Source organism: Sceloporus undulatus, chromosome 1 (assembly GCF_019175285.1).
Source record: "Sceloporus undulatus isolate JIND9_A2432 ecotype Alabama chromosome 1, SceUnd_v1.1, whole genome shotgun sequence".
NCBI classification, from domain to species: Eukaryota; Metazoa; Chordata; class Lepidosauria; order Squamata; family Phrynosomatidae; genus Sceloporus; species Sceloporus undulatus.
The window spans coordinates 203,636,651-203,657,027 of record NC_056522.1 but is presented as its reverse complement, the minus strand read 5'-3'; the positions used below and the strand labels follow the sequence as shown (position 1 = coordinate 203,657,027).

The following is a 20,377-nucleotide window of genomic DNA, read 5'->3' as shown; positions in this document are numbered from 1 at the left end:
GAAACAGGCTCTCAAATAGCCGTTTTTTTAAAAAATGGTTTGATCATCTTCCCTAGCAAATCAGTGCCATTTGTATCAAGTCAGTTTTTATTTCACAGTTCTCTCAAGTGTTCTGATCTGGACAGAGTACTTTAATCTCACAACATTTTTTACAAAGGGCTTTTCTTTCTTTAGATTCACAGTTCAGTTAATAATTAGCACTCTCACTTTAGATGAATATAGAACACAAAATTATATTGTGGTTTATGTGAGAAAGTAACACGATACTGGCGAAATGTCAGGAATAAACTCTTCTAGAACATGGCCACATAGCCTGAAAAACCCACAAAAAACTATAACATGATACTGCCCTAAAATTTATTGCACAATAGCATTAGTGCAAAGGGGGGAGGAATCACCCTATGGTTGAAAGACTTTTAATTCGGTTTTGCTGGTAATCTCTAATGGGACATTATTTACTCTCCATACTTAGGTTTTCTATTGCTATCTATTGTTGTCATCATATAATCCACCCAGTACAGTCAGGTCCTCTGGTGGACATTACTCCAGTCAGCTAGGACTAGGTTGGCAACAGTCATGTAGAGGCCTTTTTTTTCAGCCGCCCATAGACTGTGGAATGACCTGCCAGAAGAGACCTACTGGAAGAAATTCAACAGCTGAATATGCTGTCCAAATTTAAAAGAGCATTAAAGACCAGTCTTATCCAGATGATTTTTAAGTTGTTAATTTTAAATGATTAATTTTAAATGTGGATTGTTTTAATATGTATTTATCTTATTTGTCTTTTGAATTGATATACTGAACTGAATTTGAATAAGAAATTGTTGTTGTTGTTGTTCCTATTTGTTTTGGAAACACAGGTCTCTGAATCTGGGAACTTTCGATTTAATAATCCATTTCCACCCACTCTCAACCTGCAGATTTTGTGCTATTTTCAGCCAAGTCATACCTTAGAATTGGCCTGCCACCATCATTCTTAGGTGGTTCCCATTTCAGGTCAACATGTCTCTTTGTCACTTCAACTGGTGTAAGTGCATATGGCGCTCCAGGTGTAGCTAAAATAAATAATATTGTAATTAGGAAAAATAGAGATTTAAAAGCTGCAACTTTGTTAAAACTGATTTCTAAACTTGTGCACTGAGAACTTACTGAAGGTGTCTTTAGCAAGAACTGAGTCCTCGATTTCACAGTAGTCACTCTGCCCCACTGCATTTTCTGCAGCCACACGGAACACATACAGAGAGCCTTCTGTCAGAGGTGTCACTGTATATTTGGTGTCCTTTACAGTGGTGTCAACGGTCTGCCAGCCTTTGCGCCGCACATCTCTCTTTTCAACAATGTAATTTGTAATAGGAGAGCCTCCATCTCGTTCTGGTACTGTCCATTTAAGGTCTGCTGTGTTTTTAGTAATATTAATGACCTCAAGCCATCGAGGTGGTGACGGTGGATCTATAAAAATATTAAAGAAAAACATATAATATTGATTTGGATTTCATATACTATTTAGACCATTGGAAAGAAACACTGAGAAGTCCACAAAACTATGGCTCAAAGGGTAAAATTACATTTTAAAATGTTTTAATGGTTCCACTGTAAATCAGACAAAGAGCCACTTACTTAATCTTTCCTTGCACAACACAGGATCACTGGGCTCACTAGGTTCACTCTCTCCAGCTTTGTTCACAGCTCTGACTCGGAAGGAGTATTCCTGTTTCTCCATCAGTCCTTTGAGGAAGTGTTCTGGTGTGGGGATTCCTTCGGCCACTCTCACCCACTCATCTGTACCAGTTTTTAACAACTCAATTACATATGACTCAATTTTGGCCCCACCGTCATGTTCTGGTTTTGTCCACTGCAGGAAACATGAGGTCTTGGCAACATCTTTTACTGTTGGTTTTCCAGGAGGCCATGGGGGATCTGGACACAAATAGAAATTTAAGATTTGAGAGCCCAATATAACCATTTGGATTAAATTGTAACACTCATTTAAATATATATATATCCATACCAATGGGATCCTTTACTAAGACTGGCTCTGTTGCTTTGCTTGGTTTTCCTGGTCCAGCAAGATTCTCTGCCAAGACACGGAACTTGTACTTCTTATGGTTTGTAAGACCTTTTACCCTGAAAATAATGATGAGAATGATGATACATTCAATAAATCTTTAATACTGTACAGTGCTCAGCGGCAAAATTGATCATTACTATTAGCACAAGAGTATACTGTACATGTTAGTCTATATTATCGCACATGAGTAAAAAAAATACATTTGCGTTTGCCATAAATACATTATTATTCACTATTATGCAAATCTGGATATTCTTTGTGTGTATGTTGGCCTTCACTGCATTCTATTATAGAGCCTGAGACACTGAACAGGTGTACTAAAATCTATATAACTGTAACATTAGTTAGTAATTACTGTTTATAATTTTAAGGATGAATATATCTGAATGATATGTTAAACATACTAGGGGGGTTGCAGAATTGTGGAAGATCTATGCATGTAAGAAGACCAACACTTTGATCATTTGGTTTGTAACAGGATAGCAACAAAGTTGAGTGAAATAGACAGTCAGTTTTCACTATCAAAACTTGTATATAGAATAGTAAAAGTGCCATTTTGGAGACAGGCAAATTTAATACTTGCGTATGAGAAATACACATTGCATTAGGAATGTAGACTTCTACATGACAGAATATTGCGTTAGTCCTATTTTGAGAAGTTTTTCTATCAATGACAGACCGATGAACTGTTGTACTGACAAAGGATCACCCTTAGGGGCCCCAACCACACTACTCATTCAGTATATTCATGTGACTGTGCTGGTTTGTCATACATATTATTTAATAAAGTTGGCCCTTGGTATCCACTGCGGTTTGGTTCTAGGACCCCCTGTGGATACCAACATCCACAGATACTCAAGTCCCATTATATACAATGGCACAGTAAAATGGTGTACCATAAAATGGCAAAATCAAGGTTTGCTTTGTGTACATTTTTGTGTGAATGAATATTTTCAAGCTATGGATGGTTGAATCCATTGATACAGAATCAGTGGATATGGAGAGCCTATTGTAGTCAGTTATGCTGTTAAACAGGCCCTATGTGTAATTGGTAGATAAAATCGGCCCTTCTTATACACAGTTTTTTTTTATACACAGATTCAGGCATCCACGGTTTGAAAATGTTAAAAAAGTATAATTTTCAAATATCAAACCTTGATTTTCCATTTTTTATAAGGGACACTATTTTGCTATGGCCTGTTACAGACTGCCAAAATAATGCTGCTTGGGGTCTCTTTGGAGGTATGCTATTTAAATGATGCATGGGTCCTAAGAGTCCGGAGGTCGCGACAAAGCCACACTCCATTCCTAAGCACTGGAGTGCAGCTTTGGTGCAGCTTCCGGATTCTTAGGATGCATGCATCATTTAAACAGCATACCTCCAACGAGACCCCAAGCAGCTTTATTTTGACAGTCTGTAACAGGCCCTAGTCATTATATTTAATGGGACTTGAGCATACACAGATCTTGGAATCAAACTCCAGCATATAACAAGAGTCCACTGTAGTTTTAAATAGGATTTAGAAAAGGAAACTCTTCCAGTTGACATCGACCTAAAAGTGAGACAATTATTTAGCATTCTTAGAAGGCACCAGTTATTTATTCAAATACGTAATCCTGAGTCAAAGGTATGTAAAAGTGATCTAATTTCTAAAAATGACTTAATTTTAATCTGGAACCATTTTATCTAACAGTACATGTATACAATTGTCTTACTTGAATGTTGTATCTTTAACAGGTATTTTATTGCATCGTATCCATTTATCTTGATCAGGGTCAAACTTTTCAACCCAGTAACCAGTGATAGGACTGCCACCATCATCATCTGGTTCAGCCCAAGTTAATGTTACGGACTCTTTAGTGATCTCAACAGGCTGAACTCTTGTCGGTGGACCTGGTGTATCTGATGAAAGAAGTAAAAATGGTAATTATTGTTCACATATTAGCAACTTGTGTGCTAATTTAAGACAACTAATCTGTAGCTATGTGCTGTCTATTGAAACAACTACCATATGGAAGCTGCTTGAAAGTTACTCTTTATGGGGGACCCCTTTGGCAAGATGTTTATGTGTATCAGCTTATTAAGACGATGAGCACTTAGTACAAGGCATATCTCCATGCCACCAATAATACTATGGAGAGAAGCAACATGACAGTAGGGACTGATTTGAATGGTGAAGTGGTACCTACAAAATGATCCATTATCTGGAATAGCTGCCACCTAGTGATGGTTTGCAGTAGCTTCCCCATTGCTGTCATGTTGCAACAGCTGGCCTTGTTGTTCAAGTAAGCAGACTTACCAAATGGATATTTAGCAATGATAGGATCAGCTTGGGCTGGTTCTCCAACTCCATACATGTTTTCTGCACTAACTCTGAAGATATATTCTTTAAGAGGGGTTAGGTTTGTAACATTGAATTTTGTATCTTTGATAGTGGATGACAGTTTGTGCCATATTTCACTGTCTGCAGCTCTTTGTTCCAGAACATAGTTTGTGATTTTGGAGCCACCATCATCTCGAGGAGGATTCCAAGTCAAAAAGCAAGATACATTTGTAATTTCTGAGACATCAAATGCAGCTGGTGGGCCAGGCTTATCTGTGGAAACATAACAATAATTAGAACTTCTTCTATTCAAATATTAAACTAGGAAAACACAGAATTATTATTAGTATAAAAACAAAACTGGCATACCTAGAACATTAACTTCAACAACTGCTGTTGCCCGACCACTGGTGTTTACAGCTTCAATAATATAGGTGCCACTGTCACTTCTCTTGCTGTCTGTTATTGTGACAATGGATTGGCCAGGTTTGCTTTCAATTGATATTCTTTTGTCAGGTCTCAGGGTTTGTTCAGCTTTTGTCCAGGTAATCCGAGGCTCAGGTTTTCCAGTTACTCTTGCTGGCAGTTCAATTTTAGTTCCCGCTTTGACAGTGAGTCCAGCAAGCAGTTTCACATCTAAGAAAATTTCTGGGGGCTCTGGTTTTAGAGAGAATTAAGACTGTGTTAAAAAGTATGCGTTACAAGCAGCGCAACATTATATAAATACAGTAGTCCCTTGCTATCCATGGGGGGGATCCATTCCGGATCCACCTGTGGATAGCAAGAAAAAAAGAAGTCCCATTCTTTTCAGTGGGCATGTGTGCATGCTTGTGCACACACATGCAGTTGCGTGGACCTGTGTCCATTGAAAAGCTAGGGATTGATGTCTGCAGAAGCTCAGATCTATGGATGGCAAGTCTGTAGTTGGTGCAAGTGCACTGTATACATATGCGTACAACAGATAAACGTCCTTGGTATTTTCAAGATTACAAATTAAATCTTAATGTAACTGAAATCAATAATTACCCTTTGCATCCACTGCTTGGATGTCATCTGTTGGTTTGCTTGGTTTGCTTGCTCCTTGCCTGTTTAGAGCCTTAACACGATAAGAATACCATTCCCCTTCTTTAAGTTTTGTCACTTCCAATCTGTCAAATATAAAATTTAAGTTAATAATATTGTTAAATATAATTGTTTAATTTGCAAAATTTTGCCTTGCACTATAAATTCTTACTTTGTTTCAATAACAGGTTCACCACAAGGCTCCCATTTGTCAGTGCCACGCTGGCATTTTTCAACCAGATAGCCCTTGATACGTGAGCCACCATCATATTTCGGTGGCTCCCATGTAAGGAAAATGGACTTAGATGTTGGATCTCTCCATTTAACATTCTCTGGAGGATCGGGTACCGCTGTAAAGGGGGGGGGGGGAGAGAAGAGAGAAGAAAAATCGATAAGATCTTATAATAGCATGAAGTATAGACTTTCTTGCCTTTGGGCCTCTCTTTTCTGAATACTGTCAGGCATGCATCCCAATTCCTTCTGATCCCACTTTCTCTTAGCAGTCACATTAACTGCATCCCATGCTACTCTAGAGGATCTCTGATCATCGAGGGGCTTTTTGAGGAAATGCAAAAGACTGCAGTGTAAAGTAGAGGTGAGGAAACTTGTAAGCTCCACTTGCATGTTTTTGGATCCAGGCTTCAGTTTCTCTTATGCTTATTTAAAGATGCAAAACTCTTCATTCACACTGTGCAGTTTGCCTCTCTCCCACAGGCATAGCATCTTGTGGGACTCAGCTTGAGTTATTACTTAAAATGCAGAGATACAAAAGCAGGAAGCAAGTACTAAAGAATACTTACTTGCAGGTGCTGACATATTAACTGGTTCATCAATGTAAGCTGGTTCTCCTGGTCCACATTTGTTGCATGCTAAAACCCTAAACAAATATTCTTTTCCTTGGGCGAGGTCTGGGACAGTGAACTCTTGATCAAGGACATTGTCTATAACCTTAAAAGAAAAGAGGTTCCATTTTTTTCATTCCAGAAAAAAGACTTACTATGATCTTTAGCATTACACAGTGAAACTATAAAACAACATGTATTATTTTTGGACAGGAAAACATACTTTGATCCATGTTTTGCGGCTCACTTCACGTTTTTCAACAATATAGCCGGTTAATGGACTTCCTCCATCATTTTCAGGGGGTTCCCATGTTAGTTGTACTGTGCTCCTAGTTATCTCTCCTACTGTTAATTCTCTTGGTGCACTTGGGCGAGCTAAAAATGTATAAGTGTCATATTATAATCCAATTGTTATATTATAGGCCAATAGTCAATTAACATATATTCATTCATTTATTTTAAAACTAATAGTTTATAATATATTTTTATTTATTTGATAAAATACTTTAAATGTTTCATTACATACATTACACACAATAATTAATAAACTTAATTATTAATAGAAATAGTATCTCTTATATTATAAAATTTAATAATAGAATGATACAACAGAAGTTAATGTTCCTTAATATTAATATTATTTCTTATTTCTTATTTCCTTAGTATTATTTATCATGCAACACAATTTTTTGTAACTGATCACTGAAAGTAACTGATAATTATTAAAAATACAGTATATATCAATTCAATTCTTTATTAAAGTCCAGACACCTAGGCAAACTAAATTCAGAACATATAAAATAAATTAAAAACATGGAACAATTAGTCAGAGTACATACACAGCTGTACATTAAAATTCAAACGGAAGATTGATTGCTTACCAATGACATTGACATCAATTTCTCCTGATACAGATGACACAGGGTTTTCTAATGTCAACGTATAAATGCCTTTATCTGGCCGTTCACTTGGTGTTATAATAAGTTGCGCGAAAGCAGCAGTAGTTTCAATTTTCACTCGGTCACCTGGTTCTAAAACTTTGTCACCCACAGACCATGTAGCAGTTGGTACTGGATAGCCAGTAATAGGAACACGTATTTTGAGTGGTTCTGGAACAATAACTTCAAGCCCATCTTTAAATCCACTTAAGTCCATTGTAGGTCCAACTAAAACATAAGCAGAAATCATACCAATTAATATTTCAAACTTTATTTTTTTTAATAACAGCAACAAAATTAGAGGTTGTGTAAAGATGAAAAAAATCCGGAAATGTTCAATTTTCCCTCAAAATTCTCCAGGGCCTCAACATTTCCAGAAATGATGTATCTCTAAACTGCCTTTAGTATAATCTCTACTGGAAGCATGACTGTATTTGCTTTCTGCTTTAACTGTTGAAAACTCATAATAATATCACTTTTTAACAATCAGATTACACTGGCAATATAAAAAGTGAATAGGGAATGTTAATGGCTTTCTTCCATTTGGGTATAGCAATTGTTTGTTATAAAGTGAAGATGTTTTAATTTAGAATGTCACTGTTGAGAATGGAATGGTGTGGGTACCTAGCTGCCTTATGAAAGCAACAACATTGTTTTTAATAATGAGTATTAACAATCTCAAATGATGTGATGGCGCACAGATTTTATTTTAAGCAGTCACCTAAGAAAGAGATGGAACATACTGGCATGTTAAGCTGCCTTCTGGGTGGCTTGGAAACCGTATGTTCCTAAGCTGCCCGGAAGCCACCCAATTGTTAATATCAGGGCAGCTTCGTGATGCTTTGGCAAAATAGTGTTTAGATGCTGCACACTGTGGGAATGTCATGAAGCCGGCTGTAGTGTGGGCTCAAACTGGTTTTTTGCCACCAGAAAATGGAGTGGCTCTTTGCCGCTCCTTTTTTTGGGTGGCTTCAAGGTAGATTGGGGCCATGGCATGTGGTTGCCCCAGCCCCAATCCACCTTCAGAAGGAGCGGCTTCAAGAAGCCCCTTCCACCAGTCTATTTCAGGCCTATGTTAAATGACTTCTGCTTACCATGATGATCATCAGCAGTCAATGGTCCTATAGCTTCAGCTGGATCTGATATGCCAGCAGCATTCTCTGCAGATACTCTGTAATAATACTTGGCTAGAGGTTTGAGTTCAGTTACCTACAAAGACAGCATTAATTTTTGTAATTATTTGTTACCATTAAAAAGAATTCTTAACAAGCCTTTTGCTTCAGTAAGAAACACCTTACCTTATAATTAAGATTAGGTACAAGCTTTGGATTGCAACGGACCCAGTTGTCAGTGCCCTCTTCACGTCGTTCAATAATGTAGCCTATAACTGGACTGCCTCCATCTGTCATAGGAGGCTCCCATGTAAGTTTCACAGATGACTTAGTTTGATCAGAATGATCAAAGTTAATAGGAGGACTTGGTCTCTCTGTAAAATAGCATAATTTTCATGATTTAGATTTTGCCTGCTTCAGAGAGGAGATGTTGCTGCCCAGAATTCAAGTAACTAAGCAGATAGTCCCATAAAGCTGAGTGGTGGTGGAGTTAGGTTTAAGTTAAATGCCAACTACAATTTTGAAACTGTGAGGAATGGCAAATGGAAGTGGTGACATAAGGGCCTGCTCTTTAGAGAAAGAAAACTCAAAACTTTGTGAGCCTGTAGACCTCTGAGTATCACTAAACTGTTTTGCTAATCCCAACCAGTGGATTATAATGTGACATTACTGAATACTGAGAACATCTAAAACACTGCTCTCTCTTTTTAGAGTTTATATGGCACCATTATTATTCTCACTTTCTGATATTAAATTCCTCAGAATTTTTGAGACGTTAAATAATAAACATCTAGTTTTTGTGCAGCTGCTCCTGCCTTTCCTTACTTATCTTACGTCTTTTCTGGGTTCATATTTTGTAAACAAACATTATTTTCAGAAGATTACATGGAAAATTACCACATTACAACTTGCATACTAACCAATTGGATCCATAATTTTCACTGCATGTGTAGATGCACTAGGTTTGCCAACTCCAACCTGGTTTTGGGCTCTGATTCTGAAGAAATATTCTTTGTTTTCCACCACATCTGTCAATGTTGCAGATAATTCATGTGCTCCTGTGGTCATGGCTGGCTCCCACTTAATGGAAGCTCTATCACGCAGTTCAACAACATAGCCAGTAATTGGAGATCCTCCATCGTACTCTGGTGGTTCCCAAGTAAGAGTTGCACCTGATCTATTCACATCAACAACCTGTACGTTGAGAGGTGGACCTGGAACCTCTGCAAGGTGGAGAGAGTGAGAGTGTAAGTTAAAATGTATGTTGTTCCTTTTCAAAAGAACAATTTACTTTCATCAAGGCATTTGAACAGATTCTTACCAAATCGGCTCTTTGCTTCAACAGGTTTGTCTGTTTCAACGGGCTCACCAGTGCCGACTCTGTTTTTTGCACTCACACGGAAGAGATACTCAACTCCTCCCCTTTGAAGGCCGGTCACTGTGTATTCACAACTGTCAGCGCGATCAGTTGCTAAAATCCAGGTCTTACGCTTGATGTCACGCCTTTCAACAACATAGCCAGTGATTTTACTACCACCATCACTTTCTGGTTCTTCCCAGGCAAGGCTGACTTCACCATCAAATGTTTCAGTGACTTCCAAGTTCCTAACTGGGCCAGGGACATCTGAAATTAAAAGGGAAAAATGCACATTGTTTACTTAAATAAGGATGTAGTTTGGATCTGACACAGACAGTAGTCACTCAGTGAGATGCATGAATGTAGTTCATACTATTTCCTTGTTCTATTTTGCCTTTATACTATTTTGCCTTTTCCTTTTTACTAACATGCACTTTGGATACCACCAGCTGTCAGCAGATACACAAAACCAAATAAAAATTCAGCCAAGGACAAGGTTACAGGAAGTGAAGAGCTTACCAATAACTTGAACATTGATGTGTGCTTCAGCTTGGCCATGTTTATTTTTAAGTATAATTTTGTAACTTCCTTTGTGTGATGGCTTTGCTTCATAAATTCTGAATGTAGTACTCTCAGCGGTTGTATCAACAGTCTGAGTGGGCAAGGTTTCATCTTCCTTAAACCACTCTGCTTCTGCACGTGGATAGGAATCATATGGAACAGTCATGGTCAATGGCTGACCAACATCTACCACAAGATTCTGATCAGCTGCCTTTATTCTTGGAGGAGCTAAAGAAAATAGCAATGAAAAAAGAAGGATTTTAAAAATATTTTTCATAAACTACACATTTAGTATATGTTTGACACAAAAAAGCAGTGAAAGATAAGAATTTTTCAATACACTGTAACATTTCAATATGTTTCCAATGGGCAAAATTACATCTGACAACTGGGTTATATCATGCACTTCTCAATGAACTACAGAGACCTATGTGGCCTTTGGTTGCCTCTATGTAATTCATCTTTGTCGGATAAGCCTGTTACTGATTTCCCCAAACACAGAAGTTGCAATGCAGAATATAATATAAGCCACAAAAATGTATTGCTTTTCAAATCTCTGTGAAAAAAGCTTAAGACTTGCACATGATTGCCTTCTAGAGCCTACATTTAACATGAAGCAGCCACATGTCACCCAACCTCCTTCCCTTCTTCATTTATAGAATCTACTCCCAACCTGGCTTTTTGGAATTACCAAATTTCCAAAACACTTTTTGTGAGATGCCTAGGATTAGGCACAGGAATAGAAGATAACCTTACAATATATTCCTCTGTTCATATATTGAATGTTCAGCAGTGAAAGCAAAATGTTATGTCTAATAGTCAAACAAATGGGGAGTAGAAACTGAAAAGAACAGGGCAATGGCCTGATTGTGCAAAATAGGCTATTTTCCACTTAGACATATATAACATAGGTGGACAGCACTAAACACTATAAAAATAGTGTGTGACACTATTAATGTGTCACAATTTTCACCTCTTTGTATGTGAGCATTTTTCATTACCACTTGTAAGGTCTGGAATTAACATACAGAAAAAGAATGGAAACCTTCATAATATTCATGTAATTATACTTTCCTTATTATTATTATTTTAGAATAAACTTCTAAAGCTTACCTGCCAGTTCTAGCTTAGCTCGCGCTTCTTTGTCTTTGGCAATAAACCGATATTCTCCTTGGTCACGTGGCTTTATCTCACAGACCTGCAGTCTATGGATTTTTCCTTCACTCATCATTTGGTGTTTATCTCCCTGGACTATAATCATGTTATTTCTCAGCCACTTGACCTCCACCTTGTCTTTATTCAATTCAGCATAGAAGATAACATCAGAGCCAGGAGCTTCATATATATCTTGTGGTGGTCGAATGATCTCCACAGGAATTTCTAATAGAAATATAAAGAAATTTGCATTATGTTATTTAAAAAAAAACCCCACACACAAACCCTAAAAACTGGAAAAAATAAATCAAATTATTATTATTATTATTATTATTATTATTATTCACCTTTATTTATAAATAAATAAATAAATAGTAAACCTACCCTCAACAAAAAGTCTTGCTCTGGATCGCCTATCATCGACTCCACAGGAGTACTCACATTCATCCTCTGGTCTGCAGTCTTTTATAATCAACCTGTGTAGATTTCCATCCTTTTCAAACTGATACCTTTATAACATGGGGGGGGGAAGGATTATATATTGAACTTAGAAACAAACTTCAGTGTTGTAATTACATTATACCAGCACTCAGTAAAAGAAATTACACCTACTTTTTGCCCTCTTTTATTTCTCGTCCATTTCTGTACCATTTCACACTTGCTTTCTCTTTGGAAAGCTGGCAACTGAAGACAGCATCATCAAACTCAGTGACAGTTTGGTCCTGTAAGTGCTCAATGAAATCTGTAGGTGCCTCTGTGATAATAAGCTCAGCCACAGATTTGTCCTGGCCAGCAGTGACAGTGTATTCTCCTTCATCTACAAAACCACAATTTTTGATGATAAGTGAATGCTTGTATTTGTCTACTTTGTACAAAACCCGGCGGTCAAAGGTGACTTCTTCGCCATTCTTTGTCCATTGGAGGGTTACATTGAGACGATTAACTTTGCACCAGAATGTAACAGACTTCTTTTCCATGGTTTCAATGTCTTCAAGAGGCTCAACAATTCTGAGGTCTTCCTCTGTAAAGGGATAGTTTAGAAAACAGGTTGATTTATAATTTCATCAACATTTGGACATGATTGAACAGCACTTAATTTGGACATCACTTAAAAATGCAAAACACTTACCATGCACAGTTAAAGTAGCAGAGGTCTTAACATGTTCTCCTCTTTGGTTTGTTAGTGCTGCAGTATAGGTTGCTTGGTCATTCAAATGAGCATCTCTGAGTCTTAGAGTGTAAATTAGATCCTTGTGGACTATGATATATTTTGCACTATCAAATATTGGTTCTTCATCTTTGTACCACTTAGCTTTGGCACCTTCTGTGTTAACTTCACAGTTAAAGACAAGCTCTTGTCCCTCTTTAACTTCTTGGTCCTTCAATGGAATAACAATCCTGAGTTTTTCTGTAATTGGAATATACATATTATTTATACATTTTTATAAGTGCCTTACCTGAAAAGAAAAAGAGTATGTTCACAGATGTACTGAGAAAAGCCCAGAAAGCTTACCAATCACTCTCAAGCGAGCTTTTGCTTTGGCATCACCAACCATGGCAGCATAAGTTCCCTCATCATCCAGAACAGACTCTTTAATGACCAGGACTCTCTTTTTGCCATCAGAAATGATGTCATACTTATCACCAGCTTCAAGAACAGTATCACCCTTTAGCCATTGAACTTCAAAGGCATCTTTGGATACAGAACAAGAAAATTCTGCCTTTTCTCCTTCAAGTACCTCAGCATTCTGAGGTCTGGTTATGAATTCTGCAGCAAGTTCTGAAAAAAGATAGACATTCTTTTAAGTCTTTTATTGGGTGTAGATTGCCTACACCTTGATTGGGGCTAATTTGATTTATATTTAATCAGCAAAATGGACTGGAAATCAAACTGAGAGCCTAACTCAGTTGCCTGCATGCCACATGGCAGCATCTCTTTATGAAAGATAGTTGTTGTTTATTGTTAACTGCTTCAAGTTGACTCCAACTCATGGTGATCCTGATTGAATCTATCCACCTAGTGTGCAGTCTTCCTCTTTCGACTTCCCTCCACCATTCCTAGCATTATTGTTTTTTTAATGAGTCATGCCTTCTCATGATGTGGCTAAAGTACAACAGCCTCATTTGATCATCTTGGCTTCCAGGGAGATTTCTGGCTTTATCTGCTCAAGAACCCACTTGTTTGTCTTTTTGATTGTCCACAGTATCATCAGCACTCTTCTCCAGCACCACATCTCAAATGAATTGATTCTTCTCTTATCCGTTTTCTTCACCATCCAGCTCTTGCAGCCGTACATGGTGAGGTGGAATACAATAGCTTGGACAATTATAACTTTGGTGTTCAGTTGTATATCTTTATTTTTATGATCTTGTCCAGTTCCTTCATTGCTTCCCCTTCCCATTCCCAGTCTCCTTCTGATTTCCTGACTGCAGTCTCCATTCAGATCAATGTTTGAGCAAAGGTGTGGGAACACTTTAACCAAAGTGGATAGTTCATGATAGATAGACAGTGAAGTAAATTTCTTACCATGAACTTTGAGCTTTCCAGTTGTCTTTGTGCTTGGAAGCTTGCAGCTGTATGCAGCTGCGTCGTCAAGGCGAGCATTGTGGATGACCAAAATTCTTTTTCTGCCATCAGCAATTTGTTCATATCTGCCACCATCAGGTAACTCCTCATCTCCTTTGAACCAAGTTACTTCTGCATCAGGCTTTGAAACTTCACAAATCAATTTGACAGTATCTGTTTCATTAGCCTCAACGTTAGGAAGATTTTTGGTGAAGACAGCTTCCTCTTCTGTAAAACAAAACAAAACAGCATTTCAGTACAACTGTAATTAAGCTGTCACTACTTTACATAAAACATATGGAAAACTTGAGTTAATTTTACCTATCACTGTAAGCATGCCCGCGGTTCTGGCGCCTTTTGCTTCACATGCATATTCTGCTTCATCATCAAGTAGACATTTGTTGATGACAAGTATCCTCTGGGCACCTTTAGCGATGATGTCATATTTTTTGCCTTTTCGCACTTCAACACCATCTCTGAACCACAATGCCTATATTTAAATATAGTGATAAAACAACAAATTGGTTAAATGATAAATGATATTGTACTATCATGTGAATTAATAACTGAAATCTTGTATGATCTTTACGCTTTTGGTTAAATGGTGTCTATAAATGCCTCTTTGAGTTTCCCCTTGGGCTGCTAGATAGGGAGGGTGAAATGTCCAGGTTTCAAATCCTGACTTATCTTAGAAGATAGGCAGGGTCAACCCTGTTTAGTACTGGGATGAAAGACCATCAATGAATACCAGTTGCTGTAGGCTATATTTCAGAGGAAGGAACTGGACTTGAAGGTGACTTGAAGGCACATATGTGCACCATCTCAATAAAATTTTGCACACAAAAATTGAGGAACTGAATCTTATATGTACTCATTGCATTAGTAACACTGAATAATATTTTAAGCTAAACATAAACCAACATTCTACAAAGGGGGTAGCTAAGTTCACTGTGAGCAAATGATAAATTATACAGATTTTGTGATATGTTATCAAAATCACAGAAATTTATTTTCATCTGAAATCAATCAATTTCCTTATTATGTAGTTAAGGGCAATATGTGTATTTAAGCAGCCATTACTGTAGCTATTTCTCTCTGAATTTTCTCTGCTCATATAAAAAGATGTTTTGTGCAAAATTTATTTAATTGTTCAGCAGATGGAGTTTGTATATATACAACCATTTTAGAAACCTGCTTTTAGCACAAATCAACTCTGAGAAGAGGAAAAGAAAGATGATAATTTTCCCTGATTAGAAGTATTTCCAGCATTCCAACAAAACCACACACACACACTGTTTATTCCCTGCACATTTCAATTGGGACTGTTTGCTTGGATCCATTTCTGTTGTGCATACAAAAAGCTTCTAAATACATAGAGGAGAGTGATTTTTCAATCAAATGGCCACCATTACATTTTGATGGTTCTGCTCCAAAGAATTTCAGCAGCTTCTTTGCAATGTTGGGAAGGAAGGTGCTGCCAGACGTGGCTATAAAACCACTATGCATGAATGGAAATGGATTCAAACCAAAGGATCAATGCACGCACGCACGCACGCACACACACACACACACACACATAGTTGTACAGTCTATAACTAAAACTGTTGCTCTGTATATGGTTATATGGTCTATAACCAAGGTAAAATATGACTACCAAGTACATTACTATTAATATTTAAGTTTAGTAGTTTATTTTAACTGGTAATCATGCCTTGTGTAAAATGTTGTTTTTAAATTAGTTGCTAGAATGGCAGAAGGAGCCTTGGTTTGATTTTGGGTTGATTTGGACCAGACACAATTTTGCATCCTTAAAATGTTCTGCACAAACAGTGGCTAGAACTTTACTCCTTAAAGAAGAGAGAAGATTGATTTTAATGGAAGAAACAAATTCTGTGTGATTCTATACAAAACCAAATTAGAAATTCAAATATTAGAAACACATTACAAACATAAATGTCACATACCTTAACTGTTGGACGGGAAATTTCACATTCAAACCGAGCAACTTCCTTTTCTTTAACTTCAAGATCAGTAAGAGGCTTTGTAAACTCAACATGAGGGGCTAGAAAGAAAAGATATATATACTGTATATATATATATATATATATCAAGCTTAAATACTATTACAATTGTTTTAAAATCAATAGTTGTAACAAAAGCATTTGCTGTTTATTGACAATCATCAATGAGCAAACCCAAATAAATTTAAATCAGTTTCCATTTTTGGAAATGAAAGAAAACACCCTATAGAATAAACCAGATTTAGGTTTACTACGTGATATCAAACTGACTCACCCATAAGGCATTAGCGAGTTGCCTTCCTTTCAGGGAATAAAACAAACATGCATCTGGTTCTATGTAAAGAATTTATGAACATACTTACGTTCAACATTCAAGAAGCAAGAAGTCTTGAAATCTTTAGCATCACAGGTATATGTCTTAGCATCGTCTAGTGTGCAACCATAAATTATAAGTTTTCTGACTCTGCCATCAGCAATTATGTCATATTTCTTTGTTTTGTGAATCTCTTGACCATTTTTGAACCATTTCACAGGGGCATTTTCTCTGGACACTTCACACTCAAGTACTGCAGTAGCTTCCTCTTCTACAGTCTGGTCTTCAAGAGGTTTAGTAAATTCAACAGGTGGTTCTGAGAGAGGGTAAAAGTAAATCCCATAAGTACAGGTACTGTAGGACTCTTTTTTTTCCTATCAAGAGGCCAATAAGCTAGTTATGAAGTTTATGTTTGTCTAAAGAATGAAATATATCCAGAATTTTGTTCAATATTTTAGGCATGAAAAATACTGTGGGAAAGGTTGACCCAAGCATTCTATGTGGTCCAGATCCATACCTAGTACTCTGGAATAAGATGATATTTTAAAATGCTTACCTTTAACAATGAGATTTGCTTTAGTCTTGAAATCCTTTGCAGTTAGTGTGACTTCTCCTGCATCTGTTAGCTTCACATCCCTGAGAACAAGAGTGTGAACTCTTCCTTCAGCACGGGGTACAATCTTTTAAAAAAGTATTAAGAAGAACAGGTCAATTAATCACATTGCAAACTTATCTTAAATATTTGTAAACTGCAGCCAGATTCAGCTATACATCTACAAAGTTTTGAGCACATGCTACAGCCTTTCTCATTTCCTGTTCCAATTGCTGCTCTGCTTAATCCACCAGTAGCCAGTCCAAAAAGTTTCCCAGTCGTATTGGAGTAGTTCGGGGAAGAACAAATTGGGAAGGTTGAATCCTACTCTAAATCCATCTGCCAAAGTAGTGGTTGGTGGAATTATAACCTTTTAATTTTAAAGACTAAGTGTGATCAATCTCAGTTCAATCAAAAAACCAAATTTTGTGTAACAGACATATTTGTATACTGCTCACCACCCAGACTGAAAGATGTGTGCAGAAGTCTGTTTTGTGTGTATACTGCCCTAAATTAGACTGGAGAAGGTGTGCTCTAAATCTATATCTTGGCCAACTTAAATTGATATAATGGACAAATTAGAAATAAAATATAAAATCTTGTAGATTGAAAATATAATTCTAATGAATAGGACTGCAATTAACCATTGTATAGTACTTGGCATGTATTATTATGGCTGTTTTAATGTCAATCTCTGCTTTGATGTGGAAAATATGTTTTAAAGGATTTTATACTGCTGTTTACTGGTAATTTACAGAAATTATGATTTTTATTTGCTTTAATCTGTTCAATACCTTGGGAACTCTGATTAATGGGTGACTTATTTTAATATCATTAAAATATTTGTCAGGGTAATAGTAAAATTAAACTAGTCATTTAATTAATCACACTGTGGTCTTTTAAATATGATATACCATAATAAATCTATGTTTTAATTATCTGCAAATATTTTAGTAAATACTGTACCAAGCTTTTACTAACTAGGTCTTCATTTTAATAAATAATCTCCATTTTCCTTTATAATTTTTCTTTGTATCAGTCTTAAAAAAATTAGACACTATAATAATTTAAACAGAGGGTCAAACAAAATAGCCAGCAATATATATATATATATATATATATATATATATATATATATATATATATTAACCGAATGCAGCTCTGTCCATGCTTTACTTGTAATATGTGGCTTAAGTTTAACTTTAAATATTTGATGAACTGCATACCAGGCTGTTCACAACTCAGTGCTAACACCACACTTGAAGGGTTAAAAATAGCAAGTGAGAAATGCCCAGTGAGCACTTCTGTCCAGAAAGTTATCTGGAAGTCCTTTTCAAATGCCTGAAACGGAATTTCAATCCCCTTAATCCCCTTATATGCAGAATTGGGTCCTAGCCCTACGTTCAGAAGAGAGAAAGAATCAGGAAAGACAAATGATCATAAATTTTACTAGAACTGCCAGATACTTCCTGCACTTGTATGGCAGTACAGTGGGACCCCGGGTTACGAATGTAATTCGTTCCGCGGCGCCATTCGTAACCCGAAAAATTTCGCTAGCCGAAAAAGCCATAGCCGCTAGCGCTGAAAGCCGCGATTCCGTGTGAAAAAGTGCCGAAAAGCACCAAAAAATTTTTTCGTAAGCCGAAACAGTTTTTTCCTATTTATTTTTTTCGTATCCCGGAAATTTCGTAACGCGGTGATTTCGTATCCCGGGGTACCACTGTAGTTGCACAGAACCACTTCAATCTTATTTTGAGACCTTTTTCTTCTGTTAGGTACCAATGACTTCTCATATATAAAACAAAGCCTTTCAAATCCTATGGTAGAATATCCTCAAAGTGAAATTTTAAGCAGGTTGACTCAGAAGTAACCTTGCTGAGTTCCCAAAGGCCCCCCTCCCCAGCGATGTATGTCCAAGACAGTGGCTTCTAATATTTCTAGTACTAGACTGACTAGATCACTTCTACTTGAGTATACTTGCTACTTTCAGTGGAAAAAATGGAAGACAAGAGAAGGTAAGGTGGGAAGAGAAAGAGGGAAGAAAATTTGGGAGGGGGGAGGAGTTGAAATAAAGACTGGGTGAAGGACAGAGAGAAAGAAGCAAAGAATGCCTTTTGTACCTTGTCACTGGGTTCCAATTTCTCTCCTTTCAAGAACCATTCCACCACAATTCCTTCATAGGAGAGCTCACATTCAAATGTTGCAGTTTCACCAGCCCTCACAGTTACATCCTTGAGAGGCCTCAGCAGGCCAATTACACGAGCTTGACGAAAAGAAGAAATCATCTTCAGATTAGCCACTTCCACCCTTTTTGAACTTCCATAGTGCCTTTCCCCAAGAGAGGGAGAGAGAGATTATGCTCGTACTTGAGCCTATTTAAATTCCCTGGTTAGATCAGGGCCCTTGGACCTGCAGACCTCAGGGGGAGGTCTAGTCACTGGAGATTCCCTATTTGCAGAGCCTGATCCTTTGAAATGAAAAGATCAGCAAGAAAGTTGCTCTGCATTACTCTCCCTGCCAAGACTTGCATGCCTCTTGCTAGATAAGGCATATGCCTTCCAAAATAGCAAGGGCAATGATTGGATAGTGAGACAAGTGGTTGCCAACTGTCTAGGATGTCTCTGTCCATAAGGGTATTAGCACTTTCCACAAATGTCAGCAGGGTGTTATTTCTCAAAACCTGAAATGCCAAGAGCAGCAAATAGTTCATCTGAAGTAATTTAAATTTCATAACCATTGATTATGCAAAGCCAAATGCCAATCATCCTGGGTAAGTTATTCCCCATATTAGAGTTTTTAAAACTAATCAAATACTTAAACTTCTGTCTATAATCCAGTTATTTCATCTTGTGATCCAACACAAAAGAAAGCACAAATTGAATTGCAGCCTGCAGGCTTGGCATCCGCAGATTTAAGCATCTGCAGATGGAAAACGCCATTGCTGCTAATGGCTGCGCGAGCGTGCATGGCCATTAAAAACTGCAGGACTTGAGATCCCACCATTTTTTTCATCCATTGGGGTATGGTACAGAAACCTCCCCCACCTTGATAAGAAGGGCTTACTGTAGAAGTATCCAAATGAATTGAGTACAAATCTTCATTAAAGTGAAAAGTGGCCAACTATTATAACATACAATCATCTGACTAGCATCCCCAATTGTTGTTTTTTCCCCTCTTCTGTTTGGTTTGTAACATCTTGCCTGATGAAGAAGCCCGTGGAGCTTCAAAAGCTTGCAACAAGTACAGTATATTGTGCATTTTGGTTGGCTGGCCACTAAAGGTATCACTGATGGATTTTTGTTTGTATTTGTTAACTGGCCGACACAGCTGCTCCTGCATGCTTTCTACATTATATTGTGTCAGTGGAGAAAAATAACCTCTCCCCTTCCAGCTTATCTGATTAGTTTTTTTTTTCCTCCTTAGTTTTTCTCCCTCCTTATCCTATCACATTCTCAGTGATGTAAAT

General features: G+C 37.3%; 1 protein-coding gene across 1 annotated transcript in view; it reads right to left on the bottom strand.

Annotated features, from left to right (window-relative positions):
• The window catches only part of TTN (titin), a 333,475-nt gene that overhangs the window by 92,974 nt on the left and 220,124 nt on the right, over positions 1-20,377 (bottom strand). Inside the window, 28 exon segments of the mRNA XM_042444851.1 lie at positions 950-1,055; positions 1,150-1,449; positions 1,618-1,917; positions 2,009-2,124; positions 3,785-3,971; positions 4,369-4,665; positions 4,762-5,049; positions 5,419-5,540; positions 5,627-5,804; positions 6,255-6,402; positions 6,520-6,671; positions 7,178-7,462; positions 8,329-8,443; positions 8,533-8,720; positions 9,267-9,569; positions 9,668-9,970; positions 10,223-10,492; positions 11,378-11,644; positions 11,804-11,928; positions 12,032-12,440; positions 12,549-12,827; positions 12,933-13,199; positions 13,947-14,213; positions 14,307-14,475; positions 15,950-16,047; positions 16,369-16,635; positions 16,876-16,999; positions 19,032-19,174. Coding sequence (XP_042300785.1) covers positions 950-1,055; positions 1,150-1,449; positions 1,618-1,917; positions 2,009-2,124; positions 3,785-3,971; positions 4,369-4,665; positions 4,762-5,049; positions 5,419-5,540; positions 5,627-5,804; positions 6,255-6,402; positions 6,520-6,671; positions 7,178-7,462; positions 8,329-8,443; positions 8,533-8,720; positions 9,267-9,569; positions 9,668-9,970; positions 10,223-10,492; positions 11,378-11,644; positions 11,804-11,928; positions 12,032-12,440; positions 12,549-12,827; positions 12,933-13,199; positions 13,947-14,213; positions 14,307-14,475; positions 15,950-16,047; positions 16,369-16,635; positions 16,876-16,999; positions 19,032-19,174 — 6,073 coding nt within the window.